Below are 21650 nucleotides of genomic sequence, written 5' to 3' on the forward strand. Positions count from 1 at the left end.
CTTCCAAGCCTCCCCTACAGCAGAGGTTCGCTAAGAGTGTGCCAGGATCCCTGGCCATCCCGGGGTCCTTTTCGTGGGTGTGTGACGTGGAACGGTTTCCGTGGTCGTACTAAGAATTGCTGCTTCCGGCCCATGTGCTCTGAGGGTGCTGTGGAGCTCTGCAGAGCCTGTGTGTTGGACACTGCAGCAGACTGAATGAGGAGGAAACGGGGTGCGGCTGGCATCTAAGAGGCCAGCCACAAAAGGGCCTTGTGAGGATGTGAAGGAAGGCCTCTCTTCTGTTTCTGTATGTTTTGGGAGCTGTAGATATTTTTCAAAAGGGTGATTAATGTTGACATATAATGGCTTATTCCCCTCAAATACACTGAGGACGTATTTAAACTGGGAAGATGATTCTTTCCCTTGTTTTCTTGCACAGACATGACCCACCTCCACAGAGGCCTCGGTTATTGTGCACAGTGCGTGAGGGAGAGGAACACAGGCCTCGTGGCTTCTGCAGTTCACTTTTTCCTCCAGCCTTCACTGTGATGACCAAAAGGTGTGGGGTGGGTGCTACCATGCTGTTTGCAGCCTTGAATTTTTTCAACTGTTCAGTTATTGTTTCTGTTCTGGGAAAAGGGGCAGGAGAGTGTAAAGCATGGACAGCTCTTCCTCCCTGGCCGTGGCTGGGGATCCAGTTCAGGACACAGAGCCACAGGCCCTCAGAGCTCTATCCAGGCGCCCTCAAACTGTGGCAAGGCCTCTTTAGAAAGGGAAAGGCATTTCAGCAGAAACAGTGAAGAAGCCAGAATCTCAGATGGTGGCTGGCAAGGGTGTGAATGGTCTGAAGCAACTGTGTGATTAAATATGGTTAAATATTAATTTGACTTCTTTTGTCTCAAAGGGCATGATTCAGAGCAAGGGAGAAGCAGCCAAGGTGTGAGAACACCAGTTGGCTTAGGAGAATTGCCGGGAGCCCTGTGTTTTGGGCATACAGACAGTCCACTGTTGTTTCCCACTCCCGGTAGGATGTCTGTCCTCCTTCCTGCAGTTCAGAGAGTTTCTGCAGGGCTTTTGTTCGTGGCAGTTTGGGGCACAGTTGTAGGTGACAAGCTGCTGGTGGTCCCTCAGGATGGAAGCCACTGGCTTAGTATGAAGGACATAGTTGAGCGTCTCAGTGACCGGGGACATGACATCGTGGTGGTGGTGCCAGAAGTCAATTTGCTTCTGAAAGAATCAAAACAGTACACAAGGAAGGCCTACCCCGTGCCCTATGACCGGGAAGAGATGGAGGACCGTTACCGCTCTTTTGGAAAGCATCACTTTGCTGAGCGATCCTTGCTGACTGCTGCTCAGACGGAGTACAGGAATAACATGGTTGTCATCGACATGTACTTCGTCAACTGCCAGAGCCTCCTGCAGGACTCTGACACGCTGAGTTTCCTCAAGGAGAGCAAATTCGATGCTCTCTTCACCGACCCGGCCTTACCCTGTGGCGTGATCCTGGCCGAGTACCTGGGTCTGGCCTCTGTGTACCTCTTCAGGGGCTTCCCGTGTTCCTTGGAGCATGCCTGGGGCGGTAGCCCGAACCCCGTGTCTTACATTCCCAGGTGCTACACCACGTTCTCAGACCACATGACCTTCCCCCAGCGCGTGGCCAACTTCCTCGTTAATTTCCTGGAGAGCTATCTGTTCCATTGTCTCTACTCAAAGTACGAGGAGCTCGCATCAGACCTCCTCGAGGGAGAGGTGAGCCTGCCTGCCTTGTATCAGAAGGACCCCGTGTGGCTGTTGAGATATGACTTTGTGTTGGAGTACCCCAGGCCAGCCATGCCCAGCATGGTCTTCATTGGAGGGACCAACTGCAAGAAGCGGGGTGTCCTGTCTCAGGTGGGTGGTCTTGTTCCTCTGGATTTCCCTGTGTCTCTGTGGGCAGGTGTCGTTCTCCCAGGTTCTGTCCCCCTCACTCACTGTTCCTGGGCAGGACTGTCAGAGGAATGGTGGTAGGTGGAGCAGCAGGACAGGAAGACCTGAGGCCCAGGTGAGGTGGAGGCCATGGAGTGAAGCCTTGCTGGGCCTCAGGAAGAGACGTGCTCGGTTCAGGTCACGGGGGACAGTCCCACAAGCATTGCAGGGGCTTAGGACGGTTCCATTGCAAACCGAGGTGAAGGCTCGACTTGGGCGGGTGAGACCAAGACCATCCCCTGTCGTGTCCTGTGCCGTGTCCCTGGCCCTACTCTAGAGGGAAGCTGTGGGCCCTTCCGCCTAGAGGCCCATTTTAAAATGGCCCTGAGCTAAGCAGGGTTTTCATAGTTTCGCTGGGACATTAGCAACAAGGAAGAGTGAGTGGCAGAGATGTGTGTGGCCCACAATACGTGCACCCTCCCTGGCCCTGATGGGAGCAGTGTCCTGGAATGAGACATGTGTTTCTAGATGCCCTCCTGAGGCAGCTCAGAGTTACCTGGGAAAACAATGATCTGGGGGGTTTTCTCAAAATTTCAAACCATGACCGGGTTTGATGGCACACTGCTGTAATCACAGTGACTCGGGAGTTTGAGGCAGGAGGATGACAAGTTCAAAGCCAGCCTCAGCAAATTAGTGAGTCCTTGGCAACACAGCAAGACCCTGTCTCAAAATGAAAAAGAAAGTGGCTAAGGAGGTAGCTCAGGGTTTGGTGCGCCTGGTTCAACACCCAGTACAAAAAACGAAACAAAAAATCCCAAATAATGACCCTCTGAATGGATTCAGCCCCCTCCTCTGTTTCCGGCCAGAATTTTCCTTTTCAATGCGTTTTTGGTCCAAGAGAAAGTCTCCAAGAGGTCCCAAGGACCCTTCCACCCTTCTTTAACACCTGCTCAGCTGTGTGGTCACACACCTGGCCATAGCTACTGTGAAACCCAAGGATGGGCACAGGAGCATAATTCAGCATGCTCCAGGAAGTCCAGAGTGTGAAGGAGAGACTTCTGAAACTTAGGAATGGAGTAAATATCAACCAATGTGTTTACTCAATAACTTCTCAAAAAATATGAAAAGTGATCGTTTCTTATTACAAAGGAATTGACGGCACAGGAAGACAAAAGCATCACGTTAGGTGTGCTGGGGCACAGTCCTGTCTGTGCTGAGGGAGTCATGGTCAGCCTGGTGCAAGCCCAGCCGGGTGCATGTACTTTCAAGCACCATGGACTGTCTGGGGCTTGGCCTTAGGTGCATCTCTACTCCAGACCCACGCGTTACCCACAGAGAACATTCTGTCTCATGATGTGTCTTCCGAGCTTGTAGTTTTCATTACTAGGAATAAAAATGATCAGAGCCGAGTTTCTGTTGCAAAGAGTGAAACCATGAGAACAGGGTGGAGAAAGAAGCCCGTGCACATTGGGGTGCTGGACGTGTTTGGGAACCCGGTGGAGTGGAAGGAGTCCCTGAGTCCCTCACGTTGAAATGGCTGACTTGGGTCACTCGGGTAGAGCTTGTGCCCCTGTAGCACTTGCGTGGTCCTAGGTTCAGTTCCAGTCCCATGACAAATAAGCAAAGCTGAAAACCACGGAACGTTAAAGTTATGTGTGTTTACCTGAATCCATAATGAAAAGAAGACATGTCCGAGGTCATAAAGCCTTGAGTTGGAGCTTCGGGAAGGTACTGCTCCATCGGCAAGGGCCACAGTCAGCTAATGCCTGAGCACAGGCAGGTGGAGCTACAGGAACAGTGCCAGAACTTCAGGGGAACAGACAGTGATTCAGTGCTGCCTTCAGAGTTGGTGAGACTGCTGTACAGGAAATTCTCGACTGGTTTCCATGCTGCAGCCTGAGGAATCCTCATATGCTTATGAGGAAAACTGGCGAAGCCCTTGGAAGCCAGGCCCGCGGTGAGCATTGCACAGTGCCATGACTCACCCTCAAGTAAGTGTGCCTTCTCGGGGTCCCTCTGATGTGCAGGACCCTCCCCTGTGGCAGCATGACCAGGTCGCATGCCCCCTAGTCCAGGATAGAGTCTGGACCGCAGCCTCTCTTCTGCTGGAGGAGGACCTCATCCCCCCTCAGAGGCTGCCAAGTTGCTCCTGCCCACACTGGTCCTTGGAGAGGCTTCGTGACTGTCAGGATGGTGGTTTCCTCTAGGAGAACCTGTAAGATGGGCCAGCAGGCTGCCCAGAGGTTCTGAAACCACTTACCGAGTCCTGCGGGTCTTGTCATCTGCCCCGAGAGTGCTATTGGTGGGGCTGGGCAACAGGCTCTCCCAGCTCCTCTCCAACCCTGTCTACCTCTGAGCCTCACTTCTTTCCCAGAATCTCACCCAGTGTTGCCTCAGAAAAGAAGCTTATTCCTAGGCTCTTCTCCTCTTGCTCACAGGGGCTCAAGTCCAAGCCAGACCATGCTCTGTGTGTGGTCCTCTTGCCATTTAGTTGGGTTCCCTCTGTCTCACAGCTAACATCTTTTCCATCTGAGGAGCTCAGATTGCAAATATCTTTGTTTAAAGAGGACTTAGCTTTGTGTTCAAGTATTAGAGGTCAATTGGAGCATTTTTCTCTGAACAGAGGAATTCCGAGGTAAATCCCAGTCCAGTCCCCTCTCAAACCTTGCAGAGGACATACTTCTTCTCTCCCTACTGGACTGCACAGACCCTGCAGCCAGGTTGTGGCCAGAGCCTGGGCTCCAGGAGGAAGCACACCCTCCCTGTCCAGACGCTGAGCAGGGCCAGAATGAGAGCTGAGCCCCAGCCGCAGCTCGTCCTGGGAAGCCCCTTGCTGGCCCCAGGGATCCCTGCCTTGGCCCCAGCATGGGTCCTGTCTGAGCCCAGGGGTGGGAGCTACAGGCCTGGGTTGGAACCCAGCTCTGTGGCTGGGACAGGGGGCGGCTGGATCTGACTGCTCATTTCTCTATCCAGAGAAGGCAGCGCTTAGCAAGTGGTGGGAGGGCCAGCAAACCAAGTCCACGGGGCAGGTGGAAGCGCGAATGCCGCCCAGTGGTACGGGGCTGCCGGGCGCTAGGGTAACAAGGAGCGAGGTCTTGGACAGGTACTGTCTTACTGGCACACTTCATGAGCAAGGCTCTGGGTCAAGGCCCCCAGTTAGCCTGGGACATGCCTGAGGCTGCAGGCTCCTCAGAACCCAGCACAATAAGGCAGGCCCATGTCACTCATACCCCTGCTCCTGCTTGCCCACCACCCGTTCCCCATTATGCCCGACCACAGGAAGGGAAGGAAGGAGGCTCACTGGTGAGTTGGCCCAGGCACCAGCCTGCTCCTGGGCTCTTGGCCATGGACTTCAGCTTCCTCTCTGAAAATGGGGTGACAGTGTGTGCTTCAGCTCTTTACAGGGCTGCTGAGGATCCATGGCCCCACACAGCATGTGACTCTGCTTTGGAGACAGATGGGGCAAATTAGCCCTGGTGCTGTCCTCCTTGGAGCCTGGTCCCATACTGATAGGAAGCTCCTACTCCTGTGTTCCACAGTCGTGTCAATAGTGGTTCTCCACAGGAGTCTACCTTGCCCCCCGGGGGAATGACCGGAGACACTTCAGGTGTCACAGCTGGAGGGATGATACCGTCATGTGGCACACAGGCCAGGCATGGGACTGAAAATCCCACGGTGGGTAAGAATGTGCCAAAGCCAACAAAGCCTTGTCTGGCCCCAAATGTCAATGGTTGGGGTCTCCAGTGTAAGTAAACGCCACGTGCATTTCACTGACTCTCCCCAGGGCGGTGGCATGGCCTTGAGGACCCGACACCCTCCAGGACTGTACAGGAGACACTCCTGCAGGCTCACATCTTGGCATTTCCTGGTGGAGCCTGGGTGGAGTCCTGGCAAGACGGGACACAGAACCCCAAATTGCAAGTCATCCTTAACTGGCACTTTTTAACATCCATGTTTTAGACCAGTGACTGTAGAGCTTTCAATATTTGGCTTCTCTTGCCACATCTCAAGCTTATCTTTATGACATTCTCTTGGAGGTTACCAGTTGTGGAGAGTTTTGGCAGCAGTGATTCTGTTAATGAGTTACTTTCTGAGTGTGACAAAAGTTGGCATGAGTCAGGGTGTTTACTGAGTGCTGGCCATGAACATCCACAAAACCAGACACTTGCCTAACAATTTAGGTAATGTTACTTCTCATGCCTTTGTGTGTTGTTGGAACCCTTTTTGTTTTAAGTGGGTGTTCAAAAACTGTTTTATTGATAGTAATTCACGAGCCATGCTGTTCACTCACTGAATCTTTATAGTTTGCTGGTTTTCCATTCAAGATTTGTGCAGACTGTCTGGTGCACCTTACCACGATCTGGCAATCCTCCAGGACGCACCTTGTCTGTCAGCAGTCACTACTCCTTTGCTGCAGACCCTGGAAACTGTAGAGCTGCTCCCTGTCTGTGTGGCTCTTCTGGATGTTTCACAGGAATGGAAACACACATGTGGTCAGCTTCCCCCTGCATCAGGAGTCAGGGCTCAGCTGTGGTGAACACAGGTTTTTATTGCCAATAATGATCGAGTCCGTGGGTGTGTCACACTATGTGTCTGCTTGTTGCTGAAGGACTTTGGGTGGCGTCCACCCTCTGGCTACTAGGATCCAAGTGTGGTGAACACTCTTGTGCACATTTGTGTGGACATGTGCTTTCTGTTCTCTTGGGTGTAGAATTTCTGGGTGCTGTGGTAGCTGCAAGTTTCTGCTTTTGAGGTGCCACCACACTGTCTTTCCAGCTGATCGGGCCATTTTCTCTTTGTGATAAAATACGCATAAAAAGATTTACCGTTTTAAAGCGTGTCAACCGTTTGTTGACATCAGTCCAGACACCTACCACCATCTTGTTCCAGACCTTTCGTTATCCCTGCAAAGGACGCTTACCCACTTAAAGCAGCCACTGCTCATTCCCACCTACCCAGCCTGGGCAAACCTGTCTCCTTTCTGTCTCTGTGGATCTGCCTGTTGTGCACGTTTCCTATCACAGGAGGCATACAACGTGTGGCTTTGTGTCTGCCTTTTACCTGGCATGGTTTTATGGCTCGCCCATGCTGCAGCAGGTATCAGTACTTCACTTTTATGCCTGAATCATATTCCGCTTATGGATGTACCACCTGTCATCTGTCAGTGAGTTCGTGGGCATTTGGGTCCCACTTTTGGGCTGCTGTGAGTGGTGCTGCTGTGGACAGTTCTGTAGCTATGTAGTAAGGTTGAAATGGGGCAGTGTGAACCTCTCAACCTTGCCATTCATTTTCAAGATGGTTTGTGCGGTGGTGGGTACCTTGAATTTCTACGTGAATCTTAGGATTAGTTGGTCAATTAAAAAGAACATCGTGAATTTTGCCAGGAATCGTGTTTAACTTGCAGATCTCCTTGAGACCCGTTGCCATCTTAACAATGATAAATCTTCATACTGAGGTGCCTTCCTGTTTAATCAGGTCTTCTTCAATATCATTGAACACCATTCTGTCGTTTTTATTATGGGAAACTTGAATCGTTCCCCCAGAATCAATCCTTCTGATGGTGCTTTCCACGGACATGTGTTCATTAATTTTGGATCGCTCATTGCTGGTGTGCGGATAAGCAGTCGACCTTTGTGTGTTGCTCTGGAACTCCTGCTGAAGGTGTTCATTTGTTCTCAGTTTTTAACTGAATTCTCAGGATGTTGTGCGTGGAAAATCCAGTTGTGTCCTAACTGAAGTGACTCCTCTTGTGCCTTTGCAATTCGGAGCCTTTTGTCCCCTTTGCTGCCTCATTGCTTGGTGGAAGCTCTAGATGGTGTTAAATGAAACGGACGGAGCAGTCCTTCGGTTCTTGGTGCTGATCTGAGAAGGAAAACGTCCAGTCTGCACTGGCAGTGGGACTGGAGGTCTTTGTAGATCCCAGGTTCAACTGAGGACATTGCCATCTGCTCCTTGTTTGTTGAGTATTGCTCTCAGACACGGGCTGTTGCATTTTGTCAAATGCTTTGTCTGTGCCTGCTAAGGTGAACATGTGGTGCGTCCTCTGCTCTCTTCCGTGATATGGTGGTAAGTCACGGAATTGAATTTATTTTCAGGTGTCAAGTCCCCCTTGGATTCTTGGGACAGCCCCACTTACCATGCTGTATAATCCTTTTGAGATGTCACTGGAGTTGGTATAATAGTATTTATTTTAGGACTTCTGCATGTGCTTGTTTTAGGTTATTGTGAAGGTTTTGTGTGGTTTGGGGTCAGTGTATTCCTGGACTCGTGGAATGAGCTGGAAGGTGTTTCCTACTTTCCCATCATGTGGAATGAACTGTGAAGAACTGGGGTTCGTTCTTTGCCTGTGTGATGGAATTTCCTAGTGAAGTTGTCTGGTCCTGGGCTCTGTTTGTGGGAAGTTCTAGAATTACGTATTCAATCCTTCCACTGGCCCTAGTCCTATGGATTTTGTGTTTCCTCTTGAAGCAGTTTCAGTAGTTGGTTTCTTCCCAGGACTTTCCCATATGATGCCATCTACTTTGTGGGCGGCAATGGTTTGGAGTGAGCCTCTGTAGTACGTTTTCACTCTGGTGAGCTTGGTGTAGCTTCTCTCTTTCCATCCTGATGATAATGATTGGAGTCCTGTCTCTTCTCTTTGTTCCCCAGCTGAAGGTTTTGTCCAGTTTGTGTGCATTTCCCACCAGCTTGGTGTTGTTGATGTTCTCTGTTGTGCTATGGTACAGTTCCTCTGTGCTCTTTGTGATCCTTCTGCTTGCTGTGTACTCAGTTTATTGTACCTGGGTGGACACTTGTATTTTTACCCAATGGCCCTCTTACATTCAGTAGTGTTTTCTGTTTCAAATTCTTTTTTGTCAGATATCAGGCACTCCACCCTCTTGTGGTTGATTTTTCAAAATCTCTTTTCCATTACATTACCTTGTAGAAATGTATTTTTTTCATGAATGTGTTCATGCTTTTGAACAGGATATCATTGGACCTTATTTTTCAGCCAAGTGACCAGCTTTGTCTTTGGAACGTTGTGTAACCCCTTTATGTTTGATACTGTTATTTATATAGATGGGTTTATGTCTGCCATTTTACTTTTTTGATCTATTCCTCTCTCCTGTTTTTTCTTCTTCTGTTCCTCCCTACTTCTTTCTTGCATTAAGTGGATGTTGTTCTAGTATTGTCTTTTAATTTCTTTAATGGTAGTTCCAACTCTTTGTTACAGTTATTTTCTGAATATACCTAGAGCTTATCTGTAAATTTTAAGTTACCAGTAGCCATCGTGATTCAAGCTGACCTGTCTTGCATTGTGTTACTGTTGCTATAACTGTGTACGTTTTCAAGAACATGAAGAAAAAAAGAACAGGTTTATGGTGACAGAGTTTGTTGTATTAGCTGTGTTATGTATCATTCCTGGTTCTCTTCACTTGTTCTTGTGGGTCACGGTTCCTGGTGTCACTTCTTAGCCCCAATCACCTTTGCTCCCGCCTGCCTCCTAGGCAGCATTAGTGTAAAGATATGACACTTGTGCATGCTGCAGGGCCCCTGCTGCAATCATAAACAGAATTGTTTTTAGATCTGAGAGGAGAACCAAGGGAAGGACTGTGCATTCCTATCGTCTCTTACAGTAACGGGATTACAGTTACTGCTGTTTTGTGCACCTGTGTGTGGATTCAAATTATCTAAAGAGGTGGCTTGGTTCCCACCGGAAGTGTTTCTTAGTATTTCTTGCAGGTGGGTTATGCTAGCCAGGAATACTCTCAGTTTTTGATTATGTTGGACTCTCTTCCCAACCAGGTTTTGTTTTGTTTTGCTTGTGTTCTGGATGATACTCACCAGAGACTTGTCTTCTCAGCTGGCTCACACCGTATCCTTAAGCACTGCACATATTTTTGGCTGATGCATGTTAGGCAGATGTAATGGTGAGTAAGTGCCTTTCCTAAAACGAGGAGTGGAAGAGCTGGCTGGCGGAGCACTTTCCTAGGGTGTGCACGGGCCTGGGTTCCATTCCCAGCACTGCAAAACAAAGGAGAGAGAGAGTCAGGAGGGGAGATGACCTTCAGTTCTGTAGAGAAGCCAGTGGTATTGCTTGTGGTAAGACAGAGAAGTGGCTGATAGGTCAGCAAGAAGCTATGAAGGGAGAGGAACGTGAACTGACAGCTCTGGGACCTGAGGTCTTTGGCCAAATCAGAGCTGTGAGATAATAGTCACAGGGATCCTTAAGAAAGTCACCTTTCAGTTGGTATCTTTCAAGACCTTGAGCAGTTGGGTCTATAACTGATCAGTCCGTGTTTTACGTGTCCCAGTGCAAAATGTACAAAGAGAATTCCTTGAAAAAGCGAAAGAGAATTTCATCGTAGTGCTAGTGAGTATCACACAGGGCGCAAAGCCCTCCTAAACGTGGGATGCAACATGACTGCTCAGGCGGTGGGTCTTTGAAGCAGGCCCTGACCGAGGCAAAGGTGGAGTGGGGACAGTAGGCAAACTGGGGCCGTAGCATTGCATAACCCTAAGGATGTTGCTCCTGCCATGGGATACACGGATGGTGTCCTTTGGACTGATTGATCCGTGACCCTGAAAGAAGTACCCTTTGAACATCAGCCACTGCATAAGCGCCGGGACCAACTGTATTCATCACGTGAAACTCTGTATGGGTCTTTGGGCTGTGGTAGACTTGCTCAGTGCAAATGACCTTTGAAGTCTCATTGCAGGCTGGGCATTTGAGGGTGTCCAGGCTGCATGGTGCTGATGGCTCTGCAGCAGCATAGCAGCGATTCCTAGTGTTTTCTCAAAGCTTAGGCTAGGGGTGCAGATGAGAGGTGGAGTAGATGTGGGTATCAGTTTAGCTGCCCTGTGTCTGCCCCAACTCCTTAGGTTCATCCTCTAGTCCATGCCAACTTCCTCTCTGTAACTAGTAGAGCATCCTGGAACCTGGGGCTGGGAGGACGGTGAAACAGCACTCCAGGCCCCAGTAGCAATGCCTGGAAGGAGCCGGCCAGCAGTATCCACATGGGACTCCGAGCACCTGTTTACCTGGTGCTGCGTGCAACTCCTTGATCCAGCAGCAGGCTTTGCTCCACACCAGCTGCTACAGTGTGAGTACCAGTCAGGCACAGCAGCCTTAGCACCCACAGATGGGCGAGAAGTCCGCAGAAGCCTAGGATTTGTGGGGAGGTGGTCTCCCAGGTCCCATGGTGGACAGAGTCTCATCTCTAGGGACCCACCCTTGCAGCACAGCCGAGGGACCCTGAAAGCACTCTTCTTTTTGCTTTAAACTCGTGGACCACTCCAGTGTATCCGTGTGCAGGCATCTGCCCTGGGCGCGCGTTCTCTCTCATTCCCCCTTTCCAACTTTCCTCCGACTTCTTGATGATTATTCGTACTTTTTCTTGCAGGTTACACCTAAGTATGTTCTCTGAAGAACACATGTGCGTGTGACTGGTTCTGGCACTTTACATTGATAGAAGCATGCATGCTGTTTGTTGGTTTCTTTTGTTGTACCTTGTGTTTGAGAGGTTTGTGTTTTGAGTGTTCTTGCACCTTGTGGTTTGTGTATTTTCAGTGAAGAATCTTGTGAATACACACGATTTATTTATCGATTGTCATGTTGATGGACACTGGGTTTCACACTGGTTTTGACTGCTGAGGACAGTGCTACAGTGAGCAGTCTTAGCTTCTGACGCTGACGTGCACAGGTGTCTCCAATGAATGTGCCCAGCTGCGGAGGTGGTGTGTTGTGGGGCATCCTACGTTTAATACGATAACAGCGAAATCCCGAGTGCCAGCAACGCCACCGTGCTCTTGATGCAATGATTTTCGGGAAGATTCTCTGCCACAAGTTAACTTGTTTTCACATATTGGACAATGTGGTATGTCTTGTTAAGACTGACCTGCGCTGCAGTCGAATCACATGACCAGCACCCACTTTTCTCTCCATTTCTGGTGTCAGCTTCCATGGAGATGATGGCCACTCCAGCATCCAGAGAGCCCAGTGGCAGGGACTCTAGCCTCAGTCTGGTTGCCTGGATCCTAGTACAAGTCCTCTGTAGTATGGGTTCTGATTAAGTCTCCTGTTCATCTCTGAACCAAATGTTGTGGGCCAGAGAGTGGTTGAGGTCCGGGCCACCTGTTCTGTGTTGGTCTGAAGTACACTTGAGGGTCTAGAAGAAGGGTATTCACTTGGATGACACAGGAAATGACTTGCTCTTGTGGGAATTAGCCCAATTAAAGTTGTTTCCTGATTAAATGTCCAATTTCTCTTTGGTAGTCTATCCTATGATCCTGTTATCATTATGGATATCTCTGTCGTAACGTGAATTTCTTCTAAGAAAATGTGGGTGGAACCTCAATGAGAGTGTCCAGAAGAAAGAGCAATTTGTCAGCCTCTCTAGGAAACCTTTGTTCTTATTAGCATTTTGTAATGGAAAACTACTTCCAGTTCCACTTGAGCAGATTCTTCTGTTGTGATGCACGTAAATTACCCTTGAAATTCAAACACCAGAGCCCTCGTGAAGGAATATTATTAGATGTATCTCTTTTGCTGTTATTTTGCCTTGGAGTATGTTGGTTGTTGGTCAGTCTGGTCTTTACCAGCAGAGATTCTTTCTCCTCGAATGGCCTGGTATGAACGCAGTGTGTGCTGGGTACATCATGGAGGTGATAGTTACATGCAGTGAATGTGCCACTTCACTGTGCACTTCTGAGTACACCAACTGTGCAGACTTGTGCAGCCACCAACACATTCAGGAAATGCTCCTTGCTATCACGTGATGACCTTCAGTGGCCAGTCCTAACCCCAACTCGGCCTCCAAGCCCCAGGCATCCCTGCTGTGCTTTCGACAACCAGAGACTAGAGACTGTCTTCTCTGGAGTTTCATCTGGATGGAGTCCTAAGTGTTGGACGGGAAGCCCACACAGTCTGCCCTGTGTGGCAGCCCTGCCTTCTCAGACCAGGCTCTTCTGCTGCCCTGCGCTCTCCATGCCCCTTGGTGGACTCCTCTATTTGCTCTGTCACAAGGGGTGTGTCCCTGACCCTCTGCACGCCTGCCCCCTGCCCTGCCCTCTGCACACGGCCTCAAGGAGGGTTCGGGCTGGCTAGTATAGATCATCACACACCCCACTGGAGGACGGATACTTACAAGCACAAAGGTGGCAGTGCCTGTCTTGCCTCCAGGAGAGAGGTCAGGCTCCCAGCTGAGCAGCAAGTCTGGGTGAATTGTGACCTGAGTGTCCCCAAAGGGGTGTTGCTGTCCTCAGCCTCAGAGCCTTTGAGTGAGTGTGCCTCATTTGGGGATGATCCTTGGTCAGGAGGGAGAGATGCCACTCCCACCAGAAGCCAGGAATTCCTCCAGCTGTAATTTAAGATTTCTCTTGTCATGATACAAACCCCAGTGAGTCTGAACTCAGTGGGGCATACCTGTAATCCCGCAGCTGGCAGGCTGGGACAGGAGGATCTGGAGTTCAAGGCCAGCCTCACCAATGGCAAGGTGCTAAGCACTCAGTGAGAGCCTGTCTCTCAGTAAAATACAAAATAGGGCTGGGGGGTGTGGATCAGTGGTCCAGTGCTCCTGACTTCAATTCCTGATACCAAAGACAAAAACAAAAAAAGGCCCAATGAGGTGTTGCTTGGCCTGTGTCACTTCTACAACTGTTTTGCACAAAATCAAGAACATTTCATGTGCTGCCCTCCTTCTGCCTTGACAGAATTCGAGTCTGGATTGGTGACTGGATTGGAGCGGAGCAGACACCCCCTTGAACCCCTGGGCTGACTGTGTCCTAGCACCTGGCACCAGGCACTGTGTGAGGCCCTCCAGGCCAGGAGAGCTGTAATGTGGCCCCAGGGTCTCTCCTGCAGTGTTACTGCAGGGACTGAAGTAAGAGAGAATATTGAGTTCTGGGCAGAAGCAGTGGGGTCCATGTCCATCAACCTGTTGCCCCTGCCAGGGCACGTGGTGTTGGCTGGAAATGTCCACGGCAGCGCCCCTTGCCAAGATTTCAGCAGCAGCTGTGTCGGCATCAACGCTCTTAAAGTCTGACTCCTCAGCCACCTGCCACTCCCTCTTGTGATTTTATGCAGGTAACATTGCACATGAGCACTCACCCTATACTCCAAGGCCACTGTGCAAGGGTGTCCAGAGAAGGGAAGTGATCCTGGAGGAAAGTCGCATGACAAGCTCAGGATGTTACAGGTTCAGTTAGTGTCCACACACATCCCTAACCAGAGTGCAGAAGACTGTGGCCTTCTTTCAGGGCAGGGGAAGTTGAGACAGGGCCAGGCCCCAGGCAGGCTCTGGCTCACTCTGGCATTGAGGGGAGCAGCCCTTGGGGCCATGAGTCTCTCAGAATGCACTTTATGCCACTGATAGGCTGGCCTGACCCCTGGAGATATTTTTTGTGGTCCCTCCACCATTCTTCCAGACACTTTTGCACAATGAGATCATCATATCTTAATTTTAAGATCCCTCGATGGTTGATGTATTGCTGAAAACTGCTTCAGATAGTGTCCTCTGAAGCTACAGTGATGTCCTTGGAAGTTAATGCACCCAAGCAGAAAGCCAGGAACCCCCTCTGTGTTTTGGGAAGCTACCTTAGCAATGATCTCTTCTTAAACCCTCCTGCTACTCATGAATGCCATGTGAGAATTTAAGGAATCAGCAGATAGGGCCACATCCAGTAGGGAGGTTGCATCAGGGGCCAAACATCAGTCGTTCTGCCCTGGCGTGATTCCGTCCTGCGCGTCTCTTCTCTAGGGCAGCAGCCTATTTTCCGTCTGCCTCTCTCCCACCTATGTGCGTGCTGCCACCCCATGGAAGATTCGATGGACATGGACATGAGCCCCCTGAGGCCCCAGAACTATCTTTGCAGTTGTGAACTGAAGGCTGACAAAGATTGTCACTTTAAGGTGAATAATGATGAAAATGAACACCAGTTATCCTCAAGAATGGTCAGTGTTCGGGCTGGTGCAAAGGATGAATTGCACATTGTTGAAGCAGAAGCAATGAATTATGAAGGCAGTCCTATTAAAGTAACATTGGCAACATTGAAAATGTCTGTACAGCCAACGGTTTCCCTTGGGGGCTTTGAAATCACACCACCTGTGGTCTTAAGGTTGAAGAGTGGTTCAGGGCCTGTGCATATCAGTGGGCAGCACTTAGTAGCTGTGGAGGAAGATGCAGAATCAGAAGATGAAGAGGAGGGGGATGTAAAACTCCTAAGTGTGTCTGGAAAGCGATCTGCCCCTGGAGGTGGTAGCAAGTTTCCCCAGAAAAAAGTAAAACTTGCTGCTGCTGAAGATGATGACGATGATGAAGATGATGATGATGAAGATGAAGATGATGAGGAAACTGAAGAAAAAGCTCCAGTGAAGAAATCTGTATGAGATACTGCAGCCAAAAATGCACAAAAATCAAACCAGAATGGAAAAGACTCAAAACCATCAACACCAAGATCAAAAGGTCAAGAATCCTTCAAAAAACAGGAAAAAACTCCTAAAACACCAAAAGGACCTAGTTCTGTAGAGGACATTAAAGCAAAAATGCAAGCAAGTATAGAGAAAGGTGGTTCTCTTCCCAAAGTGGAAGCCAAGTTTGTCAATTATGTGAAGAATTGCTTCTGGATGACTGACCAGGAGGCTATTCAAGTTCTCTGGAAGTGGAGAAAGTCTCTTTAAGAAAATAGTTTAAACAGTTCGTTAAAAATTTCCGTCTTCTTTCATTTCTGTAACAGTTGATATGTGGCTGGCCTTTTTATAATGCAAAGTGAGAACTTTCCCTACCGTGTTTGATAAATGTTATCCAGGTTCCATTGCCAAGAATGTGTTGTCCAAAATGCCTGTTTAGTTTTAAAGATGGAACTCCATCCTTTGCTTGGTTTTTAGGTATGTATGGAATGTTATGATAGGACATAGTAGTAGTGGTGTCAGACATGGAAATGGTGGGGAGACAAAAATATACACGTGAAATAAACTCAGTATTTTAATTAAAAAAACAAAACAAAACAAAACATCAGTTGTTCTGAGAGAGAGACTGTGGCTAAAAGAGGAGTTGAGCGGATGTAGTGGGTCTCCAGAGCCTCCTTTTGGGAACTGGTTGAAAGTCAAGAGGTGAACTAGGATGTCCCCAAGAGAGAGCTCGGGGTCAGAGAAGTTCTCCCAGGAACAAGAGATAAGATCTGTTTCTCCTCAGATGTAGTAGGTACAGGGTGGGGCAATAGTGGAAGGCAGGGATGGAGTTTCTGTGCTTTGATTCCTTAATGATTAACTCTGTAGTCCAATGACGGCTGGTTCTGGTAGACGGCTGTGTGACAAGACACTAAAGTCAAAGGAAGTCCTGAAGGTGGCAGAGCTTGGTGTGGGAAGTCGCCTGCTGCAGGCTTCAGTGCAGATGGCTGTGGGGCTCCAAGGGCCCCTGAGAGGGCTTGCAGTGTTGTTCTTGCTGTGTGTGTTGCCCAGGGCTGAGGGCAGGAAGGTGCTGGTGGTGCCCATGGAGGGCAGCCACTGGCTGAGCATGCGGGATGTTGTGCGGGAGCTCCATGCCCGAGGCCACCACACCGTGGTCCTGGCTCCAGAGGTGAATATTCATGTCAAGAGAGAAGACTTTTTCTCCCTGGAAACATATGCTGTTTCATATACGCAAGAAGAATATAGACACATGCTGTTTGCTGTTCTTCCAGTTGTGTTTGAACAAAATCATTATCTGAAGATGTTTGTAAATTTCATGGAAGTTTCCAAAAACCTGTCTATGCTCTATTACAGTTCATGTACAGCGGTTCTGCATAACAAGACCCTTATCAGTCATTTGAATTCCAGTTCCTTCGATGTGGTTTTGACAGATCCAGTGTACCCCTGTGGGATCGTGTTGGCTAAGTACCTGGATATTCCTGCTGTGTTTTTTCTGCGAGCCCTTCCCTGCAACTTAGACTCTGAGGGCACACAGTGCCCAAACCCTTCGTCATATATTCCTAGGTTACTGACAATGAATTCAGACCACATGACCTTCCTGCAAAGGGTCAAGAACATGCTGTACCCTCTCTTCTTGAACTACTTTTGCAATATTGGTTTTACTCCTTATGTGGACCTGGCCTCTGAGCTTTTGCAGAGAGAAGTGTCTTTGGTGGATATTTTGAGTCATGCATCAGTGTGGTTGTTCAGAGGGGACTTTGTGTTGGACTACCCCAGGCCTGTCATGCCCAACATGGTCTTCATTGGAGGAATAAACTGTGTCCACAGGAAGCCAATCTCTCAGGTCTGTATTGGTCCCTTTCCAATGCATGTTCCAGGCAGAGTACCTTGAAAAAGAAACTTGCTGTCCAGTGCTTACTTATCCTCTGGTGTCCCTCATGTTTCCTGTGTCTCCTTCTCCTAATCGTCTTCAGTGAGTTAAATTGTTAAGGTGTCTTTGCTCATGTGCTTAAGGTTTGCACTGACCACCGTGGGACTGAGAGGCTGGCATGGGGTCTGTATCATGACTGACAAGCAGTGATGTGACTCCCAGGTGTACATTTGTCAGGGCAGAACTATCCAGGTGTTGCCATGTCCTCCCTGTGCAGCAGCAGAGAAATTGAGGAATGGACTGACCCACATGGGCAGATTTGCTTGCAGGTCTTCAGTGGAAATGTACAGCAACCAGCAGGTTGTGCTTGTTGACATAGTTTGTAATGGTTCTGTCTGGGGAGAGTTGGAGAGTGCTGTCAAAACCAGCAGTCAGTGGAGAGGAAGCAACCTACTGTGTGTTCTACTTATGCAGCATGGCTCCGTTAGGACGAGTCAGGTTTGAAATGCTTCCTGGTCGCACGGCACCTGTGACTGTGGCGTGGCCAGTTTGTAAGTGTTCCTAGGAGCAGATGCCTGACTTGCACATTTCCTATTTTTGTGCAGTAAACTTATAAATCGGCCCAGTTCTCAAAACCTGGTGTTATGTAACTGAGTTTTCCTCCTGATGCAACCGAATGCTCATATTTGGGTCTTTGTAAATTATCAGTCCTTTAGAGGTGTATATTTAAGGGTGAAATTCACTGTGATATATATATGTATGTATGTATGTATATATACACTGACTTCATGTAAGAACCCAGAAACCACTCTGGACACGGGAACTCTCATAAGAGAGTTTATTAAGCAAAAGGCAGAGTGTCTCCCTGCAGGGTAAGAGAGAGGATGAGAGAAAAAGAGAGAGAGTGTGCACAAGAGAGAGTGAAAAGCCAGAAGGAGAGAGCATGAAAGCAAGGAGGAGAAAAAGAGAGAGAAAACGGCGGGAGAGCTATTCTTAAGCAGTTGAATTCCGCGGGTTTACAGGCGACCAGTAACGGAGAAGGATACTTGCAAGCTGACTGATTAACCAGTAGCTAGCTAGGATTGGTAACTCTCAAGCTAGGTTGTAAGTTGGGAGGTGGGGGAGCAGCTTTATTTTATATTATATTTGAGATCTTTTTTTTTTGTACTAGGCATTGAACCCAGAGCTGCCTGAGTTTCTTATGGTCTGTGAAGTTGCTGAGGCTCTTTCAACTGGTGATCCTTCTGCCTCAGCTTCCCGAGCTGGTGGGATTACAGGTGTTCACCACTGTGCCTGGTGAATCTCTTTTCTTTTCCCCAAAAATATTGTGACAATTTTTTTAATCATTTCAAAGTATTTTCCTGGAAACTCCACTCTGGTACTTCCTTAGATGTGAGAGTTCTGGCCATTCATACAATCCATGTGATTGATTTTCTTCTTCTCTCGTCATGTAAGCTCATTCTATTTACAATACTGCTTCCTCTTGTTAGGAACATTCTTTCTTGCTTTTAATTCTGGAGTTCAGTGTCTCTTTCTCATTTCCTTGTGGATGTGGTGTAGGGTGTTGAAAGCTCTGATGGCCACCTCTCCCTCTTTCAGTTATTTGAGCCCATGTGGCCACTGTGGGCCTGCCCAGAACTCCAGGACAGTCACTTCTCATCGACACCCTCAACCATACCTGCACAGTCCCGTTGCATGCAATGCAACAGTTTCACGGGTTTCAGGGGTTAGGATGTGGTGAGCCTTTGGGGGCCATCCTTCTGCCTGCCACAGGCAGGAAGCCTGAAATTCAACCCGGATCCTTCTCAGAGCTTGAAGGCTGTCCTCCATCAAGCCCCTGAAGTTTTGTTCTGGTTTCTTCCTGAAGCACACCTGTCATCCATTCCTCTCTGCTCTGTAGGCTCCGTGGCTATGGTCTTCATGTTCATCTTCCTTTTCTCCTTATTTCCCGTTTTCCAGGAAGAGCATCTCTGCGAGACCCTATTTATGTTGTTGATCTTTTTTTCTGCACAATCATTTTGCTTTGCTTTAAATGTGCATTAGGAAAAAACATCCTTTTTTGCCTTCTCTTTCTTAAAGTCGTGCATCATAGTTGCACATAACGTAGGGGTTCATGTTGATACATGCCATGCAGTGTCATCTCCTCCTCGTCCGTCCTCACTTCTTCCCTTTCACTTCCCTCCCTCTCTCTCTTTCCCCCCTTTCTTTACTGCTCTTCTTCATAATTATTTCATAATTATTTACAGCTTTTTAAATAATCATTCCTTCAGAGGTGTGTATGTAAGGGTGAAATTCACTCTGGGATATACATTTATACATATAGACACACACAGATACGTAAGTGAATATACACAGGAATATGTATGTCACTGTCATTGTATGTAAACTGTAATTAAGTTCCACCTTTCCCGTCCTTTCTCCTCCCTCTTCCTTTCCTATCCATCCTCTACTCTTCCGTGCTCCCTTCTGTTTTCCAGGGTTTCCTACGTTTTCCTCATTTGCTTTAGCTTCCAGGAGTGTTGACCACATGTTTTCTTCTAGCAGTGGCAGAATTTCTCTTCTAACTCCTAGGTCTTTGATCAATTTGATGTTGACTTTTGTGCAGAGTGAAAATAGGGATCCTTTTTTTTCTTCATTTTGATGTTCATTTTTCCCGGCACCATTTGTCAAGGAGATGTTTTCTCCCACTTATATTTTTGGCACCTTCGTCAGGTACAGCTGACTATCTGTGTGTACTTGACTGTGTGTCCTCTGTGCTGTGCATTGATCTTCATGTCTGTTTTAATGCCTACACCATGTTCTCTTTGTTTCTCTGGCTGTGTAGTATGACTTGAGATGTGGATTATGATGCCTCTGACCTCACTCTCCTTGCCCAGAATGGCTTTGTCTATTCTAGGTCTTATTCTTCCAAATGAATTTTAGGACTGGTTTTCTTTCTGTGAAGACTGTCATTGGTATTTCGATGGGGATGCATTGAGTCTCTATCACGCTTTGGTAGTATTGCCATTTTGACAATATAAATTCTGCCTGTCTATGAACATGGGAGTTTTGTTCCATCTGCTAAGGTCTTCAGTTTCTGAAGTCAGAGTTCCATTGTTTTCACTGTAGAGCTCTTTTACAGCCTTGATTAGATTTATTTCTCAAGCATTTTATTTTATTTTTGGGGGGTTAATTTGAATGGCATAGTTTCCCTGATTTCTTTTTTGGCAGATTCATTATTGGAGTAAAAGATTTATATATGTTGAGCTTGTATCCTAGTGCTTTGGTGAATTTGTTTATCAGCTCCAGAAGTCTTCAGGTAGGATTGTTTGGGTCTTCTAGATAAAGGATCTTGTCATCAGTAAGTGGAGGTAATGTGATTTCTCCTTCTGCTACTTTTATCCCTTTAATTACCTTTTCCTGGCTGTTTGCTCTGATTAGAGTTTCAAGAAGTGTGCTGAATAAAAGTGGTGAGAGTGGAACTCCTTATATTTTCCTGATTTAGAGGAATTGCTTGTTTTTAACATGAAGAGGTGCTGAATTTTGTAGAGGAGTTTTTTTTTTTTTGTATCTGTTGAGGTGATTATGTGATTTAAAAAATGTTTTCATGGTGAATTACACTTATTGATTTTCTTATGTTGACCCACCCTTGTGATGCTGTGATGAATTCTACTTGACATGTTGTAGCATCTTCTTAATGCTTCCAAGGATGTGTACAGGCACTAAGTTCCTTTAACAAGACTCCTGAAGTGCAATAAATAAAACCAGGAATCAGTACGTTGGATGAGATTAAACTTAAAAACTCTGTACAACAACGGAAAGGAGAGCCTGAAAAGACAGTATACAGAACGAGAAAAATTTCTTTGCCAGTTAATCCTCTCAAGGGGTTAATATGCAGGATATACAAACAATGCAAAAATTTTAACACAAAGGAAGTAACCCATTCAATAAGTGGACAAAAAGTCTAAATAGTCATATACCCAGAGAGGCAATGTAAATGGCTATCAAGTTTGTAAAGAAATGTTCAGCATCCCTAGCAATCAGTGAAACGCAAATCGAATCTACATTCAGATTTCATCTTACTCCTGTTAGAAAGTCAATCACCAAAAATTCTCATTTGGTATTTTGGAAATCCCACAAGCTCGGAGCAAGTGTCCAGGGGAACCACGCAGGTGACTGGAGGGAGGGGAGGGGAAAGGGGCTGAGCGTTGAGCTGATTAGCAGTGGACAGGGTTCAGTGGCTCATGGCAAAGCAAAAGGAAACCTACGAGAAAAGGCAACAAGGTCGGATGTAGAGAGATTCCACGTGGCCGAAGGCACGGAGGCGGGGCCCCTGGGGCTGCAGGGGAATTCTGTCCTCCTTCACCCACCCCAGATGCTGCTGCCTCAGCTGGGTGTTGATCTGCATGCTGTGTAAGAGCCTCGGGGGTCAAGCAGTGGCCAGCCACTTCCTTGGGTCCGAGTACCTTTCTAGTGAAGGGCTGAGCACAGGAAGTGCATATGGCACGTCTGGTGTGTAGCCAGGTCTAC

General features: G+C 47.9%; 1 protein-coding gene and 1 pseudogene across 6 annotated transcripts in view; both read left to right on the top strand.

Annotated features, from left to right (window-relative positions):
* Positions 1–21650, top strand: part of LOC306656724 (UDP-glucuronosyltransferase 1A6-like) — an 84964-nt gene that overhangs the window by 39114 nt on the left and 24200 nt on the right. The window contains exon 1 of one of the 5 annotated variants that reach the window (XM_079132277.1): positions 677–1869. The exons of 3 other annotated variants lie outside the window; for them this stretch is intronic. In XM_079132277.1, coding sequence (XP_078988403.1) covers positions 1009–1869 — 861 coding nt within the window. In that variant the 5' untranslated portion in view covers positions 677–1008. Of the gene's footprint in view, positions 1–676; positions 1870–16127; positions 17115–21650 lie in introns of those variants that run through there. One more of the 5 variants, XM_079132275.1, reaches the window with a different exon arrangement.
* On the top strand, positions 13049–15556 carry LOC306656735 (nucleophosmin-like; annotated as a pseudogene). Its single transcript has one exon. The product of its transcript is annotated as a nucleophosmin-like (transcript).

This window comes from Sciurus vulgaris (genome assembly GCF_902686455.1).
Source record: "Sciurus vulgaris genome assembly, chromosome: 3".
NCBI lineage: Eukaryota > Metazoa > Chordata > Mammalia > Rodentia > Sciuridae > Sciurus > Sciurus vulgaris.